Source organism: Panthera uncia, chromosome C2 (assembly GCF_023721935.1).
Source record: "Panthera uncia isolate 11264 chromosome C2, Puncia_PCG_1.0, whole genome shotgun sequence".
NCBI classification, from domain to species: domain Eukaryota; kingdom Metazoa; phylum Chordata; class Mammalia; order Carnivora; family Felidae; genus Panthera; species Panthera uncia.
The window spans coordinates 40,558,276-40,578,744 of record NC_064810.1 but is presented as its reverse complement, the minus strand read 5'-3'; the positions used below and the strand labels follow the sequence as shown (position 1 = coordinate 40,578,744).

Genomic DNA, 20,469 nt, shown 5'->3' with positions numbered 1-20,469 from the left:
AAAGAAAAGAAAAGAAAAGAAAAGAAAAGAAAAGAAAAGAAAAGAAAAGCAGTATTCTCACACAAAGTCTTATCAGAAACATTTGGGTCACAAACATACCGTACACTTGAACGATCTTTGTCTCACTGGCAAAATACTAAAGGTATGTGAAGAGTTTAAAATTTAAAAGTAGCCAAATTTTTTTTCTAAATAAAATTCCCCAGTCTTAAGCTGATGCAAACATGATGCAGACATTTTAAGCAAAGACATTAAGGCAACGTGAAGAAATTAAGAAATAAGGACAAATAAACAGACAAATCAAAGGTTCATATAGTTGACAAACATATCCTCCTTGGAACAGTCACCAAGGTGGCTTTTAAGGCTACAACTCTGCAGTTCTCCAAATACATGCTTTATACATTACTTGAAATCTGAAATGTCTTCTCAATTCACCTATTCTGATCACATCACACAAAAAAATTTTAGATGATCACATTTAGATCATCTACATAATGCCAGTCATAATCAGAAGGCTTAATTAGCACCATCAAGCAATTGGTAAATTCAGAAGAAACAAATAAAACTTCAAAATTTTCAGTAGTTCCATTGTACACAAATATCAGGCTGTCTTAGTCCATGTATTGAATCTACTGATAAAATTAACTTGTCACCAGAAGTACAGGAGTTCCTTTCAGAGAACATACCAATAATTCCTTCTATTCTTTAAGAGACAACACACAGAATGATATTCCCTTTCAATAGTTTACCAAACTCACCCCATGTGATGGATAAGAGATCCAGCCCAGCTCCCCTTGAATTGTTTTTGAATCCAGTAGATTGACTAAAAAAACACAAGAAACACAAATATACAAATATAGTTAAGAGAAATAAGTTATTTCTATTTGTCTCTGTCAAGTTAAAGTTGTCTGTTGTTATTGATATAACAATATTAACATGTTCAAAACACATGACTCTTTCTTTCTGTTATAGGAATATGAGAGAAAAAGAAGAAAATGGCAAAATAAAAGCAATCATAGGGAAAGTCAAGGAATCAGATTTCTCTGGCTTTTTTAACTGTCTTGTTTATAAAGGTAGATCAATGTTCAAAATATTGATAATAATTTTTGACAAAATAATTACAGGTTTAAAGAAGAAATAGCAAAAATGCAAAGCAGGAACATTAATGCTAACATGGTATCAAAATAACTTCAAAGACCATTAATTTTGACAACTTTACATATGATTTCACTATGAACAAATTTCTTAAATATGCTCCCATGATGAATCAATATCAGTTTGTGTCTGATACGACATCTTTATATTGCCTCTGTACAATATGAAGCAGAGGATTCTATCATGTGTATTTTCTAATACCATACAAATTGTCTACCTCTGTGTAACAAACAAAATGCTTAACTAATAATTTCAGGAGAAGCCAAAACAATACTATGTTTTATAACACTGCCTGGAATAAGCTCTAGTTATTTAGACAAAACACTGTTACCCAAAGGCTTTAATGATTTTATTCAGAACTTTGTACCAGTTATTAAAAAGTCTGATGAATAATAAGATTAATAATAACATTAATGCGGTTGCATTTTGAATATATCATTAAAAGAAAGGCAAATCTTTTCTTTCTAACACAGAGGGCATTAATTTGTAATGGACTAGAAATTAAAATATAAAAAGATACTTCAAGTCTAATTAATAACGAAAGGCTCACTTTGTTGATCTATTAAACAATGGAAACTAATGCTTTCACCTCATCCTTCTTCTAAATCAGAAAGCAGTCCCACAAGTGACTAAGGGAAGATGTGGAGGAAATTTACACAAAATAGCCATGTATTATTAGAGCCACTGAATCACTAAATACAATCAGAAATCATTTTTAGTTTCCATATATACATGAATCAAAACATAACGGTAGTACATGGCACTGCACAACAGGTCCACGTGTTGTCAATAAAGTATTTCCTTATACACAAAAAATACTACCATTTAATCACCCCAGATAGGAAACATTTAATCTTATAAAATGTTAAAGAAATAATATATTTGACAGATATTATAATTCTGAATTTTCAAGCCCTGCTTTTTTAAAGGAGGATATTTGGTTATCTAGATGAGTATTAAAAAATCGTCCTGATTATTAAGTTAGAAGACATAAAATTCTCAAAGTTAGAATCTCTAAGTTTTGCACAAGTGCAAGAAAAACGCTTAAACTTAATTACACTAGAAATCCTTAAAGATTTTTTTCTCTCAATAAATTAATCCCAATGAGAAGTAACTATATTTAGATAAGAGAAGACAGTTGCTGCATGGATTACATAGTGCAATTTCCATAATGGTATTATTTCCCAGATATCAGTTTGGAAATGAACAGTATGCTTAATTATACTGAAATTATCTGTCAAAAATGATTTTTAAAAATGCTCTACTGATTAATCAGTGTTATATGCAATATTTCAGATTAATCAATGTTAGAAAATGTTTGAAAATATAAGAATACATTTTCACCTTCAGATTAAAGTATTTTACCAACGTTCATTCTGATAAAGATATGTTCTACTGACAAAGTCTAGTTGGACAGCTCTATCAGACATCAGTTCATTTCTCTGAGTTTTACATATGATTTGCATAGAGTTTACAATACCAGTATTCATAAATCATTAGATCATATTTGCAATGCCTTGAGGGGTTTAAATGGTTCAATGTATTTGTGTGTGTGTGTAATAATTGAATATGTACTAACTGATGAATATGTGTCACTCAATATGTTAAGATAAATGGCTGACTTAATTTCAATATTAGTAACCAGAGGGAAGAAGTGTTTGAGGCAAAGAAAATATGATTGTTGTCTCCATTTAGTAAAATACTCATTGGAATGTAGGCTGTTAACTAAAGAACTAAATACCCTTAAGTTTTCTCTGATGATAATGAGGGAAGAAGGGCTGGACCAGTCACATCAGCATTTGGTGTCTACTCAAAAGAGAATAGCAAAACCAAAGAGAATTGGATCACATTGCTGATTAAAATAAGTGTAATGGGTTAATTAAATTTGCTGCATTTACCCAGAAATGGAATTTTTAGTGCACTCCATTTAGCATGAATGAGGAAAACACAATAGCATCATTACTCATGATTCTGATTCTGTTGTCTATCAAACATAATTACATCTGCCCTGGTTATCTCACAATGTTTCTGTGATGATCAAATAATATAAATGTATTTAAAATCACCATGAGATTGTAACGTGCTATACAGATTCAATGTTCGTGTAAAATTAATACCTTAACTAACAACCATACCATTTTGGCTTCTGAATTGTATTTATAACCAATCATGGATATATAACCTAATAGAAAAGAATAGTGACCTCAAAACACTTTTTAAAAGCATTTATTTTTGAGTTTACATGGTGTCTTTTGTTTATAGCCAAATCAGAAAAGCAGAATCTAAGAATACAGTCACTCTAAAGTGAATAATTGCTAAAATGGGACTTCCCAGGATATAAGCTCAAGTCTCCTGTGATCTGTTGTGCAGCAATCTCAGTGCAGCATAATTGAAACAAGAAAAAGAGAAAGTTAATGGAATTTGAAAGTCAACGTGTTGTGAGTGATTTCTCTGGATCCATTGACTAAATCCAACATTGCAATATAGCATATTGAACCTGACACTGAATCGGGCAAGAACTTCCATTACTAACGTTTTTCTCTCCTAAAATAAAAGTAGATTTGATCATAGCCTTTCAGGTGGTGCCACTATACAAATGTCAGAGCACATGGAAGAAGCAGAGAAAATTGTGATGTACGATTATATTCTAGTCTTTTGAGTTTTGATGATGATTTGCAACATGGAAGGTTTATTTCAACTGCTGAAAAAATCCTGAGTCCATAATTATGAATTTTAACAACAAAAAAAAAGTTACGAAGTTATTCTTAAACTCTGATGGGGAAGTGGCTTAATTCTTTAATAACTGCCTCGTGCCAGATTATTTTTCAAAGATATAAACTGTTCCTTACCAGTTTTTATATTCTAAATGGTACGATCACCAAATATTTTTGTTTTGTAACAGGAAACACATCATTTCATTAATTTCAGAATATTTTCTATGCAAAGGTCCATATGGTATATGGACATACTTCTTAAATTAAAGCGATTTGAACTGGACACATTTTTAAATGTTCTGACTCTGAGCTGAGATATAAATCGGTGCTTTTTGGAAAAACTGTATTTGGAAATAACTGACCAAAGTCTGGATGGATATGGTTCTGGGTTTCCTTCACATGCTTTACTCTATTCTTGCTCTTAATCAGACAATATTTTATTGTAAATCTTATTTTAAATGTGAACGGGTTTCCATTCATGAAAACCGTAAGGGAGTCCTTGCTCAAACTCTGAGTTGGCTTTTGGGTGGGCACTAATTTGAGATTTGCTGAACAAAAAAGGAAGCATGGTCTCTGATGGGAATTAGAAGGGGTGGAATGGAGTACAGGAATAAGAACAACGTAAGAATAGAGAAAGTTGGCTCAAATTGGTGTCACTACTTCTATCAAGGAGGAACCCTTGCTGTCATTCCTGCCACTGATCTTTACTGTCACTTTTCCCACTCAGCTGGACTGTAGATTTAAGATGCACAGGAGTCTTGTTCTCTCTCCCTTTCCTATCCTTCATCATAACAGAGAGACAACCAAATGTTCGCTCCTTTTTCATTCGAATTAACAACGTTATAAAGAATCTTCTGTACCAGGAACTTATTCCTCCTTCCCTTCTTAATAATGCGGTAAGATGATTTCAAGGACTCAATTATTGAAATAAGTATTTTCAGTAAATATTACTTGTTAGGACGGATTAATTTTTTTAGGTATAAATTTATGGAGTTTTCACTCTTAGAGAATCGTTAAAGAAGACTTTTTTCAAGGGCATTTCAAAGTTCTGATTCATGTGCCTATATGTCCGCTTGGAAAGACTGAGAATTAAACATTCACATCTTGTAGATTGTTTAAGTGCTGCAAATATGTAGACAGTGCTAAAATAATATTTAAAATTAAATGACAATTTCTTACTGAAGTGGAAGACGTTTTAGATTATCTAATAACACATCACTATGCTTTGTAGTAATGCTATTTGCATTTTATGAAATGTTAGTTGCATTTTATGAAAATATTGAGCTATAAAAATTATCAAATAATTATTTGAGGGAGCAGAGGACTTTAATGGCTAAAGAATTTCAGACTCTGACAATAATAAACATGTTTTCTTCTAAAACCTTCAGCTAAAGTGCCTTTAAAGACATTTGCAAATAACTGTAAAACCACTACAACAGAAAACAAACCCATCTCTTGATTATTTCTTGCATTTACTGAAGAAAAATGGCATTTCCTTTTCTGTTCACACCATCACTTTCATCGTCCCCAGCCACATTTCTTGCGCACTACTTATCATTTTCATCACTTTCTGTTAGGATAGAAGGGGTAGCTTTGCTCTAGTTTACAGATAGCAGAGGGGTCCTTTAATCTGCTTACAGGTTGCACCTAAATGTTCACAAAGAGAAGAAGATGATAGAGAAAGTGATAAATTTTATTCTGGGTGTTGTAAATCTCGGCTGTAGGACTCTGGTCAACCATAACATGGAGTGAAGAAACCAAGATGTATGTTCTCACAGAAGCTCACCAAACCTCAGCTTTTCATTTTATTGGACATACCAGGATATGCCATTGAGAAGAAATTTAGAGAAGTCAAAGTTGGATTAATGTACTTATGTATTTCAACACTGACTTTATCTACTGTGATTATATACTCTTAATAGCTCCCACAGGCTTCCTGTTTATATTTATTTCTACCTAAATATAATGAAAACAGTTGCAATAGATCGAGTTACTACTGTATTTCATTGACTAAAAATTATAAGTTTTTTTAGATTACAAATGAAGTCACCTATAATTTATTATGTGCAGATAAATCTTCCTGTAAATTCTGTTAAGTTTAACAGGCATTTTGTGTCACAGAAATACTCATTTATGATAATTTCTCCATCAAGTTACCAGCTAAAATCATTATGTAAAAATTAAACAAAAAATTGTTGTGCGAGCAGTTCTGTGAAAAAAAATCTCTTTTGTCACATGGTATTTTAATGGCTTATTTATGTGATATAAGCAGATTTCTGGACAAGGTGGTGTACTATCAACTTACTCTTTCTTATTAGCTTTTCCTCCTGAGCAATAATCTTGGATTTACTTCTATACAGGTCCTAATTATAGAAGAAACTGTAATGAGCTGCCTCATCTCAATCTTTGCCAGGGACAGGGAGACCTCCTTGGATTCCAAACACACAGGCTTCCAGTAAGGTGTCTGTGTTTTAATGACTAGAGCTGTTCAAGGAACTAACAGAAACATACACCAAAATTTTGCTTGAAACCTGGACACTTCAGTAATTGGAAACGCTGTGCTTTTTCTAGTGTGTTAAAACTTTCCTTTTTTTTTCCTTCTTAATCTGAAAAGTATGAAGGCCACTCTAATGTCATACTATCATGAAGGAAACAGCTATCAAACTATCATGAAGGAATTTAATCTTTTTTTTTTAAGTTTATTTATCTATTTTGAGAGAGACAGAGAGCATGCACCAGTGGGGAAGGGATAGAGAGAGAGGGAGGGAGAATCACAAGTAGGCTCCACACTGTTAGCATAGAGCCCCACACGGGATGCAAACCCACAAACCATGAAGCTGTGAGATCATGACCTGAGCTGAAGTTAGACACCCAACCCAACTGAGCCACCCAGGCACCGCACGAGGGAATGTATTCTTACAACAAAATAATCCTTTCATATAAATGAGTGGTGATGTTCTACTCAATGAAGTTTTAGTAAATTAACTACCTCAGATTTAATAACAGTGCCTCGAATAGCAGATCTCATTTGTTTCTGTGCATTGTCAATATTATGAATCACTTAGACAAGGAAAATGTGTTTCCCAAAATGTAGAAGTTACTGTAAGTAGAACATTAATGATTACATTAACACTGTATTTTTTTTTCAACATATTTTGCTTTTTTAAAATATTCTGGAAATAGCAGAACTTGTTGATTTCTAATTCAAAAGACTTTTTCTGACAGATTAAAAAGTGAAAACTGAAAATATAGTATGCAATTATAATATTATAAAAATAACCACTAAGGCAAATAGGTGCTCAAACTTTAGCACATACATTTTGCCTTCACACCATCAACTGAGGATGCCTTGGAATACATTTTTTTATTTTGTCATAAAATCTTGATTATCAGCACCTTCAACTACTAAATGAAAGCTCTCCGTTCAGTCAGCATTTGACTGATGGCAATGAAAATGAAAGAGAATAAGCACGCTTGCCTATATCACAATTTCACTACAGCATTTCTTTCATTTTTATTTTTTTTAATAATTTTTTTTGAGAGACAGAAAGACACAGAGAGATTGCAAGTGAGGGAGGAGCAGAGGGTGAGGGAAAGAGAGAATCCCAAGCACATTCCATGCCCAGAACGGAGCCCGACAGGCGGCTTAATCTCACGACCATGAGATCATGACCTGAGCCAAAATCAAGAGTCGGATGCTTAACCTACTGAGCCACCCAGGCGCCCCACTACAGCATTTATTTTAGAAATAAAGTATTCCTAGAATCCTTAGACAGAAGGATTCAAAATTTTAGCATAGAGAACAAAAAGTGCAGTGATGAAATTTAATTTCAATTTAAAAACATTCTCTGGACATCTTTATGCCACGAAACATTTTCTTTTTTTCATTTCAAAAGAAATCCGTTGTGGAATAAATTGGTTTGAATTTCTGGAAAAGGAGAATCAGGATATAGCTTTGGCTTCATCGTATTCTAGAGGACAACCACATCTGGACTTCATGTAATACATCATGACTGATGTCTACAAAGAGACACGTGCACATATAAACAAACTCTTCACCATATAAATATGGGTCTTTATAAAGGCCCACAGAGGGTCCAATGAGGAGTCACATGCTTATCAGTTTAATTCAAAACTTTCTATATAAGAAGCATGGCATCAAAGGAAAAAATCAAAGTATTAGTGCTGGCAACAGAAAACTTTTAAAGTATCATTGCAAAAGAAGGAAGAATTCAGAAAATCCTCAATGTGACTTTTCTTGGTAGTGTAGTCAATATGAATAGTATAAAAAGCTTCTATTTTGGAATGGTTCTTTTATGATATGCAATCATGTTTGTTTCCATATACTCACACACAGGAGTATGTATGTAGTCATACAGAATTTACACTGAGCTCAGATGCATGCTTACTAAGAACAGCTATTTCTGAATGTTCAGTACTTTCAAAAGTGGTTTTTACTTTTATATATACTTAGGCAAATTATTTTTAACGTATTCTAGATATAAGCAGTATAAAATTGGGATTATAATCATGCTACCACATGACATGAGAAAAATCATTTATCCTCCTCCTCCTTGTTTTTAACTTACTATTAACTTTTATATTAAAAAAAAATCTTCTCTATATCCCAGGTGCTCTTTTCTTGGAAGCTAACTGCACCCTCCTCTGAAGATTCATATTGCATTTTTTTATATCTATGTTAAAACACAAAATTTTAAATTTTTTTATGTTTATTTTTGACAGAGAGAAAGAGACAGAGCATGAGTGGGGGAGGGGGAGAGAGAGAGGGAGACGCAGAATCTGAAGCAGGCTCCAGGCTCTGTGCTGTCAGCCCAGAGCCTGACGCGAGGCTCAAACTCACAGACCGCGAGATCATGACCTGAGCCCAAGTCGGACGCTCAACCAACTGAGCCACCCAGGTGCCCCAAAACACACAATTTTTATAAGAGTATTTATTCTGTGGTCATCTGCCCCACCTTAGTTATCTTCAAGGGGAGAAAATATACCTTCCCTATGACCTTCTTTCCCAAAATCCAGTAAGAATCTAATACTCAGGAGTGAACTGTTTTGTAAATAAATAAATACAAACAACAAATTATAATATAGAACATGAGTTATTTTTTTTCTTATCATTTTTCTTGATTCATTTTAATGGTTTTTACATTTATGGCTTTAAAATTAGATTTGAGTTTGGGCGCATGGGTGGCTCAGTCGGTTGAGTGTCCCACTTCAGCTCAGGTCATGACCTCACGGTTCGTGGGTTCGAGCCCCACATCAGGCTCTGTGCTGACAGCTTGCTCAGAGCCTGGAGACTGCTTCAGATTCTGTGTCTCCTCTTTCTGCCCCTCCCCCACTCATGCACTGTCTCACTCTGTCTCTCAAAAATAAATAAATGTAAAAAAAATTATAAAAAAAAAATTCAGATCAGAAATGTCAAGAACACCATGATAAAATCAGAGTTTAGCTTTTTTGAGTTATCTAATGTACACAAGTCTTAACTTATGTATGGTAACCCAGATAGTAAAAGTAAACCAAGAGAAAAAATACTATTCCCTTCTATTCTGCTTCTGTAACAACAGTTTCAATATTTGGGAATAGCTCTATTTGATGGAGTTTATATAACTAATAAAAGAATAACAAGCCAATTTAATTTTATTTATAATTTCTGTGATTATGCCAGTTCTTGACATTCAGTTCAAATGAAAAACCAACCATAAACAGCTTTGGCATATGAAAGGGAAAAAAAAATCACAATTCGGACATAGCTCTAGTTTTATGCCATCTTTGAATATTACAGGTAGATTAGGGGGTCCAGTTGGGGAAAATTTACACAGTTAGATAGTGATAAATAACTTAGACATTATTGTTTTTATTTTTCCTCATCACCAATTTGTAATTCAGAGAAACAGAATTTTATATCATCTTGAATCTAAAAGGCATATATTCATTCATAAAATTTTGCCCACAGTGTGGGGATAGTTCTGTTTTGCATAGGGATTATACTATTGGTGACACAGACAGGCACACACATAGTGTTGCAAAGTGGTTTCCCAGTCTAACTTCTCCTTACTGTGAAGATTACCATTACATGCAATAAATAAATGTCTTTCTAAAACCTATAGATTTGTATTAATTGCTAAATTAGATTTGAAAATCAGGAAATAAATACATGTTAAGTATTAACGAGCTGTTCTGTTGCCCTTCGTCACCCTAAGGTAGAGAACGTCTAAATTTCATACTGATGGGAAACCAACCAACTTTATCACTGCAAAAAGCTAATTTTAAAGCTTTATATTTTTGTCAAAGGAGGGAGGGGGTGGGGATGAAGGGCAGGTATTACTTTTCCTGGACCTATAGAATTTATTCATTTATCTTTCTTTAACTATTATTTCAAAGAAGATAAATTAACCTCACCTTAATGAACATATAGAAAATTCAAGATGAGGGGTACTTGGGTGGCTCAGTCAGTTAAGCGTCTGACTTCAGCTCTGGTCATGACCTCTCAGTTCACAGGTTCCAGCCCTGCATCCCACTCTGCATTGCCTGTGCAGGGCCTGCTTGGGATTCTCTCTCTCTTTTTCTCTCTCTGCCCCTCCCCAACTTGTACGCGTGATCTCTCTCACTCTCTCAAAATAAATAAATAAACATTAAAAAAAAAAAGAAATTCAAGGTGAAACCATTTTGATACTGATTAATCAGCAATGACATTAACTCAGGCTTAACCCTTTGCTCCTACACCTTTTGAGACCCTGTCCTGTAATTAAAATAAGAGGCAAATCAGTTTGAAGACTATAAAGTCAAGTTTACATTTTCTTGAATGAGAGTTCCAGAACTCAAATATAAATAAAATGATTTAAAAATAGGGCAAGTAGCTGTGGACTCTAATTCTCCAAAAGCAAGACAAAAAAAGTTTGTTGCTAAGCCCTCACTGTTGCTTATGGCAAAATGTGCCAATAGCTTGAATGGTTGAAACATTCACTGAAAACATAAAGGGTAACACATTAGAATTATGTATTTATTTATTTGGTACACTACGGTGAAGAAAGCAAGATACTAAAAGCAGCTTTCTGATTTGGAAGACTGATATCATCAATATGCTGTTTTTGCTCTTTGCCAGGTTACCAGAATTTTTTGCAGCAATTAATGCAAAACATATGTGCCGAAGTACCCACGTGAAAAATATAATTGCCCCCAACTTAATTTGCTACCTTTCAAAACCCTGTTTTAGCTACCTTTTCTCAATATCTCCACTTAAATAGAGTACAAGTGTTTTTATGAAAGTGGAGATAAATCATTATAATTTATTTTCTCATCTTAAGTAATTTATAAATTATCTTTCAAATAGAGAAAAGTTTCCTCAGGGAATAAAGTCTACTTTTTAGACCACGTTCTATTTCCCCCATTACTGACGTCTATGACAATTTCAATACGGATTCACAGTTTTTACTATATAAAACTCTAAATAATAACATTCACAGCATAGCGACAATTGCCTTACAATCTGTGTATGGATTTCCTGACAAAATCCTTACAGCATGAGGAAAAAGGAGTGTTTGAGAGTCCGGAAGGAAAGACAGAGGTAAGAATGTGTTAAGAAAAGGCAACACAGACATTGTTTTTTTTTTTTTTTTCCTATTCCTCTACCACATCAAATTTTCTTTAAATTATTTTCCTAGTGTGTCCCCCACCCACGTAGAGAATCATAACTTCTGAGTGTAAAAACTATGCAGTTTCTAAGTACTCTCTGAAGTACTTTTTTGAAAGCACTTCTTAGCACAATTTTTCACTCTCTTACTCTGGGTATTTCTAAATTATTCTTGCAAAGTCACAGGACGAATTAGCTAGTAACTAGGATTACGGTTGAAAAGCTAGTGCTTTTCCTGAATGGAAGGATGCTTCCCTAATTCATAGGCATCTGTGTACATGAGGAAACATATGAGGTTAAAATCAAAAGACAAAGACAAAAGCGGGTCTGGCTCAGTTACTACGTTATTATGATTCAATTCCTCAATTTCCTCAATTGTAACAATGGAAGATGTCATAATACCCATTTTAGGGCTGTCTTAATGATAAATGAGGTCCAGCAAACAGTGAATGATAATGTAGGGGAAAATTCTTTCTAACTAGCACAACTCTGTACAATTATTATTACAATGTTGGGCATGGCACTGAGGCCATATTTAGTTTCGGAATCCCCTGGATTCAACAATTCTTTTATGAAAAATACTGAAGTTCCAACACAACCACAGAAACATCAGCATCATCCTACTACTAACCTACCTCGATAGCAGTGATCCCAGACACCCTCTCTGGCCCATTCCAGTTTTACTCTTAAAACCGGAAGAGGGAAAATCTCGTTTTAATAAAATGGTGCCAATCAAATATGAGGCATGTAGGAGAAAACAGACAACTTTTAATCGTGCACCGGGAAGTTTATGGAACACGCCCACTCAACTGCTCTCACAAGGCGCCTAACAGGTGGCATAAGTAGCTTTAAAGAAAATGGGGTGGGGGTGGGGGAGACTCCTCATTTTAGTTTTAGCAACTGAAGAATTGAAGGAAAGAAGGTTGTCTAAAGGACCAACAAATAGCCCAGAGGTCGGATCAAACAACGGCAAGCAGGACGACCGGACGTCTCAGGCGCTCCCGTGTGTCCCAACTGAGCAGCAGGTGGGTACCAGGAGCTTTCCAGCAGGGAGTTCGTTCTAGAAGCCTGCAGAACTGTATCCCCTTCCTCCACTTGCCACCTGGTGGGTCCCTGAACTCGTAAGGAAAGGAGACCGCGCCACTTCCGGACGCCAAGCTGAAAAGACTGGCTGGTAGCGATGGGCGGGGGACGAAGATCTCCGGTCAAAGTCTATGGTGCGGGTCTGGACGTACCTGGCGGGTCCTGGGCGCCCGCGCTCTCTGGGCGGGCCCGAGCCCCAGGGAGGAGAATCCGGGCGGTGAGGAGGTCGCCGCCTCTGCGAGCGCCAGCAGCTCCGCGGCAGCAGGCAGAGGGCGCACGTTTACCTCTCGCCCGCCGGGGTCTCCTGCCCGCGCTCATTGCGCGTAACTTGGCGCCCTGGCGCTGCTCGCGTTCACCCGCCGCCCGTCCGAGCGCGCGCGGCCCCGCCGCCGGGCGGAAGTCCGCAGCCGCAGGGGCCCCGCGTGCGCCCGCCGCCCGCCGCCGGCCGGGCCCGCGGGAGGTCCGCGCCGCCTCGCCGCGTTCGGGAAACGGGCTGCGGCCGCAGGGAGCCGAGACGCTCGCGCACAAAGAACCACCGCCCCCCCTCCCCCAGAGGGCTGGGGCTGGGGGACGCAGACCCAGAGTTGAGTTTCTATGATTTGATCTTGAAATCCGTGCAGAGAGAAAAAGTGATGAATTGTCGGGAGCCCTCGTTTTCCCTCCGCACCCCCGAGCCTGGTCCCGCGGGCGAAATAGTTTACGGTTTCGATGCCCTGGTGGTGGGTGTGGTGGCAGCGAGGAGCGCTTGCTCTTCTCTCGGTTGCCACATTGCTGTCACTACCCCCCCGAAGCCCTGCTGCGTCCTAAAATTTCTCAGAGCACACTTCTGACATGTAATCGGTCCTGTATTATCAAATGTAGGAGGTGTAATGCGAAGGAAAAGAAACGCCGTCATCCCCTCCTGTGGCCACCCCAGTCCCTGGCTAAGATTATTCACAACAGTTTGTTTGTACAGTGCTGCCACTTGTTTCCCCCCTCCTTCTTCGCCTATTATTCTGACTTCACCATGTTGGTTTGGATTATGTGGATTTTCACCCTTTGCTTTGACTGGAACAGCAGGACGTGGTTTAGAAAATGAAGGGAGGGAGGGGGCTGCACACTCAGGGCTTCCAGTTTAATAACATCACTCCAAGTTGGAGGCTTTATTTGTTGAACTGGTTTTGATTCCACCCACCCTCCACATGCATTTGCCCAGGCATCCAAAGGGGGAAGCATTCTTTGGCATACAGTCTTAAAACTTTCCTGGATAAAATAGTTTCTTCTGGGGGAAAATCAAAAGTTGTGTAAACTTTAGAGGAGAAACAAACAACGCAACCTCCCGCTGCCACCACCCCCCCACCCCCCACGCTTTTTCAGTGTGCAGGTTTTTAGGATTTTAATAAAAATTGATTAGCCAGATGTTTTAAGTGATAAATATTTTCTTTTTAAGCAAAATATTTATATATCAACATTGGTTTTAGAACCTTTGCACGTCTCTACCTCTCCCCATCTTTCTAATCAACTTTTTCGCCTGCAAAGACTTTTTTTTTTTTTTTCTTTGTAATCCACCACACTTTTTATTTCAAAGAAAGCTGATAGGAGGCAAAATAATACTTGCTGACTTTCAGACTTTTCCAAGAGAAAACCTCCTGCCAGATTCCAAGAACTACCTGATACTAGGCGGCTTGTAACAGACCCAAAGAGTAAAATTAAGGGGAGCACATGGTCCCACATCCTGATTCCCACCAGGAGTATCTTCCTAGTTTGATTTGTGGCTTCTAAACCTTTGAATTTTTTAAAAGTCACAACATTACTTTTACTTCTAAAGTTGTTAGGAAAGAATTATCAAAGGTTTCCAAATTTTTGAGAAGCAAATTTCAAGTCCTGGTTTTTGGTATACCTGGATGAATACTATAATGAATGTTTCACACCACCAGTCATCCCTTTATTTGAACAATCTGTGGAAAGCTACTTGTCCACTTTGTAAAAGCCCTGCATTGACCCTCCCTGGTGATAAAATCCAGATCTCTGCAAACAACCCAAAAGGGGACACCTGCATCTGTTTTTCTAAATCTTTTATCAAGCAGGAATTAAAAGAAGAGGTTTATTAAATGTTGTAAAGGAAAAGTGTGTATATTAGAAAATAATGTGGAGGATCTTGACAGAAAATGATTTGTAAAACTTAGTGTTCTTCCAAGATACATATATTTCCTCTTACATCTAGTATTTATGCCAAACAAAATCTTTGGAAATGACTAAAATCAAAGGTAACCCACATCACAGATTTCTTAGTAAGTAAATGTAAAAACTTATCGGGTTTTGATGATTTGTAGAAAGTTTTATTAACATTTTCTTGAAGATTTTATGACTTGGAAAAAGTAACTCTCAAGAACAGTCCTTGCTCTTTCCATTTGCGTTGAAGTTAGTAAATCAAATATACTGTGGAAATATGTTTTGCCTTTAAAAATCCTTTGCATATGTAACTGATTATTTGATATTTAAAAATTGCATATATTTTATTTCAGAAAAATTCCAAAGTTTCAGAAACAATTTTAACATTTAGCGATCTTTATAAAGAAAGTTATAGTGAAGTGAAGGTGGTGAAGAACAAATCGGAATTTGAATATTAACGTGCGGATAATATATAAACACGATGAAGAATTTTACCAAACCTTTTCTTTAAAGACAATGTTTCTTTGGAGTCAAGGTGAAACTACTAAATTGTTTACATGAGCAAGTCACAAACCATTATTGTATTCAATTAATTTAAAAAGATCACATGACACTTCCCAACCTCACTAAACCACGTTTAAAAAAATGCCTTTAAGTTTTGATTGTGTATAACATTTTGTTTAAAATTTTTATATTAATTTTCAGTGCTTTTCATTTTTGCTCCCAGTTGTTAGCCTTACAACTTTATATAAATATAACCATGATGTAACACGTGGCAATAGTGTTTTATGTATGTAGTTTCCCTTTTATAGTTCCAGTTGTTTCTGAGTTATAAATATATCCAATTGACCTTAAATCTTAAAACAGGCAGAAAAGCAATATCAACTAGAGTACCAATAATAAAAAAGTATAAAACTGAAATTTTGGTAGCTGGTTTGTATTTATAAATCTATTGTTATTGCCAGAATATGTATTATTTAAAAGAAGTTTTAATTGCTCATTTATGACAAGTTTTAGAATGGTGTGATATATGTAACACAAGAGTGAGCAGAATGGGATATTGAAGTGGACATTTTTCTCACTTGGATTATTATTATCAATATTAGTCTTTGGAAAGATAAAGATTCAGAATGAATTAATTTCATGATAGATTTTGAGAGGTTACAAGAAGTTTCTTTCCGGCACAATCAAAATATTATCGTAGCAATTCGGGTTGTCAGTAAAAGCTTAAACAAATTTGCTGATAATCCTGTTAATGACCTAGGTCAAGTGTTAACTGTTGTGGGTTATAAAATAGTGAAATTAAGGTTTCTCCTACCTCCAGGCAAATAGCATAGTTATAACTGTTGGGGGTGGGGGGGTTAGCTATTAGGGGAGCTATTAAATTACAAAAATGTATAATGCATTCAATTATTTAGTCTAGTGTGATGAAATGCTATTAAAAGCAAATGTAAACCCTCTTTAAAAAGAAAAACCTATAAAGATATGACAGCTTAGTACTCTATAAAGATTTCAATCACAATGTATTATTGTTTAAGGATAAGTGTTTATATATGAAAAGTGATGCCAATTTATAGTAATTTTTAAAAAGGTAATAATCCATTATTTAAATGGCTGTCTCAAACATTTGCTTAATATTCAAAAGGAGGCATACAGTGTACATATGCAAATTTTAATTTTAAACTTTGAACAATAGCATAGTCACCTCTAGTACTTGGGAGATTTACGTTCAGTGAAATACATTTCATAGATATAGTGTCCCAGACACTCCAATAAAAGTCTCCCAAAATAAGTAGCATATAAATATGCAGATTTAATTTTATCCACTCTTACTTTGAAAACTCTGATTTCCAGTGTAAAGAGCTCTATAGATAAACATTAATCTAATTTACAAATGCTTTTGGACAGAAAAATGGCTTAATGCATTATGTACTGATGAATAAGCAGTTCATTCTGCCTCAGACTCCTTCAAATGTAGAAAAGTGTTTAAAGAGAGTACTTTATCCAATGCTAAAGAGATTGATACTTCACTTTATATCAAATTTTAACCATTTTCCAAAGTTATTTTATTTACCATTATTATCATCCATTTGGGATTACAATAGGGAGCAAACAGGAACTTTTAAAATAATGCGTAGTATAGCAATCCAATTTTGCCATGAGTAGTTGATTTCCCATTGGAAGTCTTCTGTTGGCGTGTCATGTAAACAGAGATCTGATAAGATTTTAATAAAGTTCTGTGCAGCGTTAATAAAGTTTCTGTTTAAGTATATAGGCCAATTGTTAAAGTGATCATTGAAATTATGAATAATCTATTACCATTGAGGAGGCCAGTGATAGAAAATATCACCTGGAGTCATTTTCTTGAAAGCATATTAGAAAGTTATTTGTAACTGGATTAATAAAAGGCAAGTTCAGATTAAACTTTTTCTAAGTTTTTAAAAAATTGCTTTATCAGAGACCCATGGCATTTTAATATTGCAATTTAATTATCAAATCTCAAATTAAAAAAAAATCACACAGGGGCAAGCAATTAACTCAATGGCTTCTGTTTGTTCCCTTTTAGTTCTATCATGCCTAACTCCATAGAAGACTGTGAAATAAATTCTAGTAAATTTTACTAGTAAATTTCTAGTAAATGTACAGTAAGTATACTTTTTAGCATAGTATTTTAAATGCAACCTAGTATTTTATATGTCCATTCTCAAAATTTGTATCAGAAAGCTATATTAGTGAGATTCATTTTATCATTATTATGATATATGAATTTTCAGAAGCATGACTTTCTATTCAAATGACATTGTTAGAAGAATTGCATGGAAATCTTGGCACATACTTGGGGTTTTCACTTTTCATGTTGTTCATCTCAACTATTAAGACATAAGCTATTACATTAATATTTAAAACTACACTCAAATATTTCTCAAGGTAAATCATTCATTTTAAATTTTGTTCCAGAGCTTCCCTTCATGACCTCAGGAGGGAAAGGAGACACTATCCATAGGACATGATCTGGAAAGAATAATCCCATGAACAATGGATAAACTTTTATCCAAACAAATTAAATGTAATTGTGTCAGTTTTCTGCATCTATTTCCCTTTCTACATACATCCCTGCCAGCATAATATTATATACATTATATATTGAAACATATACAAGGTGTGGCTTAAAGACAATTTACATTTGATTATTCCTGTTTCATTAAATTAGTATTCATTAATTTTATATAAGCATGAATAAGTTTAAATAAAGGATCTTTTTTTCCTCTTGCAATTTACTGAAAGGTTATGTTTTCAACAAAAATACTCACTCTCAGCTCTATCCCTGTGCATTATTAATTCAGCAAAATCCATTATCTAAATAGTTTATAAATATTCCATCTGGAGAAATACAATTATCATAGCAATACGGGAATAACATTACTATACTTCTAGTTATTGTCAATTCTTTAATATCTTCAAAAATTAAGGAGATTAAACAAACACTAATTTTAACTTACTAATATGTTACTCATTATACAAATGATTACTCCTGCCTTTCATTCAATGAAAAATTATTGACCATTACTTTCCAATAAAGATTTTAATTTGATTTGTAAAAAAAAAAAAAAAAAGTCACTTCTAGGTTATCAGATGATTTTCTTGATCCTTATATTTTAGAATTTTCACTTTCCCAGTTAAAAAAAGACACAGAAAAATTTAATGAAATCTGCCAAATTGATAAAGACAGTCACTAAGGAAAGAACAAAATTAAACTGCTCTATTAGCAATGAAAGTAGGTCAGTAAATATGAGAGGCAGTGTTCAGATTCAATGAAAATTTTCTAAACATTTTGAGTATTTACTTGTCTTTTTAAAATAATGCATACAACATACAACAGCATTGGCTTGATATATTTTTAGTGGCATAGTATATAGTGAAGGATTTCACATCAATTTCTCAGTATTACTAAACTGCAAAACAGGTTGCTAAACGTTACTGTTATAAGTTCAAAATGATTAAGAGGCAAAGTTGTAAGTGTTGCTTTAAAGCAATCAATTATTTAGAGAACTTTGTCTTAAGAGTCAGTGATTGTATTCACAAATCATTAGGAATAGATCACAAAAGGTATACATGAAAAAAGCAATGTATCTATCAAATACACAATCTTATAGGAAACATTGGTGTCCTCAATGTTACATTTGCACTTTAGTCCATTGAAAAGGGATGAATGCCCATTAGGAAGAAAATAAATAACCCAACATCAGGAAATGCCATTTGCTGCATATGGACATTATTTCTCTAATTTTGTATTCAGTTATTTACTATACCTACCCAAGAGCTTTTCACTATTCATCAAGTACATTCCCTTATTCGTATATAAACCCTTAAACAAAGAGAATCCAATCTAAGCTTATTGTAATTCCTGCAAATATTACTTATGTTAATGTGGCATATGCTGCTCATTAGAACCTGTACCATAGAGCAAACCATCGCCTGGCGGGATACACATCACTTCAATAAGGCTATTGCAATATAAACACACACACACACACACACACACACACACACACACACACACACCATCAGCTTCAACAAACTCTGATTTCCCTTTAGTCCATTCATAAATGCCATGATCCTAAGTAGAAACAACCTGTCATTACCTTTGAACATACTAAAGAATCTAGCGAGGAGGGTTGGGTTTTCTTTTAAACTTCTTAGAGTACTATATGGTCATAATTAGAAAATAAAATACTGCCACGGCTATTTGGCAATTAGCATCGTGGGTTGTAAAACTGGAGGATATTTCTTTCTTTCTGCTTAAAATTAGCCAACAAGGTAATTGCTTGAATTGGTATCAGATTAAAAACACATTTTAGGTTTAGGCAATCCAAAATTCTCTCTTAAAGTCTTTTAGAAGACACCGGAAAATAAAAGCACATCTTTAGTTTACTCTCAGAGCAAACTGCTTTATTCTGAGGCACCTTAACGACCTAAAAAGGTTTCAGGGAGAACGTGCTTTGAAGAGCGTTAGCTCTGCGGGGCAGGGCAGTTTGCTCTACCTGGCTTACCTTCATTGGAAGGTTGGAGAATCAGTTCCCCAAAGCAATGGAGAGCGGAGCAGCTGAGAAGGAGGAGGATGGAGAGGTGACAATCCATGTTGCTGGTGCAGAGGGCAGTGAGAGGAGCATATCTCCATGAAGCATGCCACTGATGTGAGGGGGAGCGCTCTGATTGCTGGAGAAGTTACCATGCTCCGCTCGCAGGCTGATGTCAAGTTTGACACTGGAGATAAGGAGGAGTCTGGCTGCCTTTCCTCGAACCTCGCTCAGGGACTTCCCTGGGTCCTAGTGCCGTCGGAAGTAAGCGCTGTAGGGGAAGGAACAGCCCGCCGAGGCTCGCAAACTGCTCTGAAGCACTGAACTGGGGAGCTAGGGGTGGGGCTGGGGGGCGCCGCCAATAGGCAGGAAATCCAGAAGTTGTGATGGGGCAGTGGCAGAAAGCAGTGGAAGGGAGGGAAAAACACCCGCTCCTTATTTTCATTGAAAAGCAGCTATTTTATTGTTTGCTATACATGCTCTGTAGGTTAATTCCCTGAAGAAACCAGAAACCCTGATAGGAATGTCATATGGCAGTGTGAGCGAAAAAGAAACTGAAATGTCAGAAGATGTTTGTAGTAAAAGAGCAGGAGCCTTTCATTAAAAAAAAAAAAAAATTAAAGATGGTTGTGTAATTCAAAGGAAA

General features: G+C 35.5%; 1 protein-coding gene across 1 annotated transcript in view; it reads right to left on the bottom strand.

Annotated features, from left to right (window-relative positions):
* The window catches only part of EPHA3 (EPH receptor A3), a 353,619-nt gene extending 333,619 nt beyond the window's left edge, over positions 1-20,000 (bottom strand). Inside the window, exons 1-2 of the mRNA XM_049628031.1 lie at positions 19,797-20,000; positions 756-820 (exon numbers count right to left, since the gene is read on the bottom strand). Coding sequence (XP_049483988.1) covers positions 756-820; positions 19,797-19,884 — 153 coding nt within the window. The 5' untranslated portion in view covers positions 19,885-20,000. The remainder of the gene's footprint in view (positions 1-755; positions 821-19,796) is intronic.
* Positions 20,001-20,469: the final 469 nt, after the last annotated feature.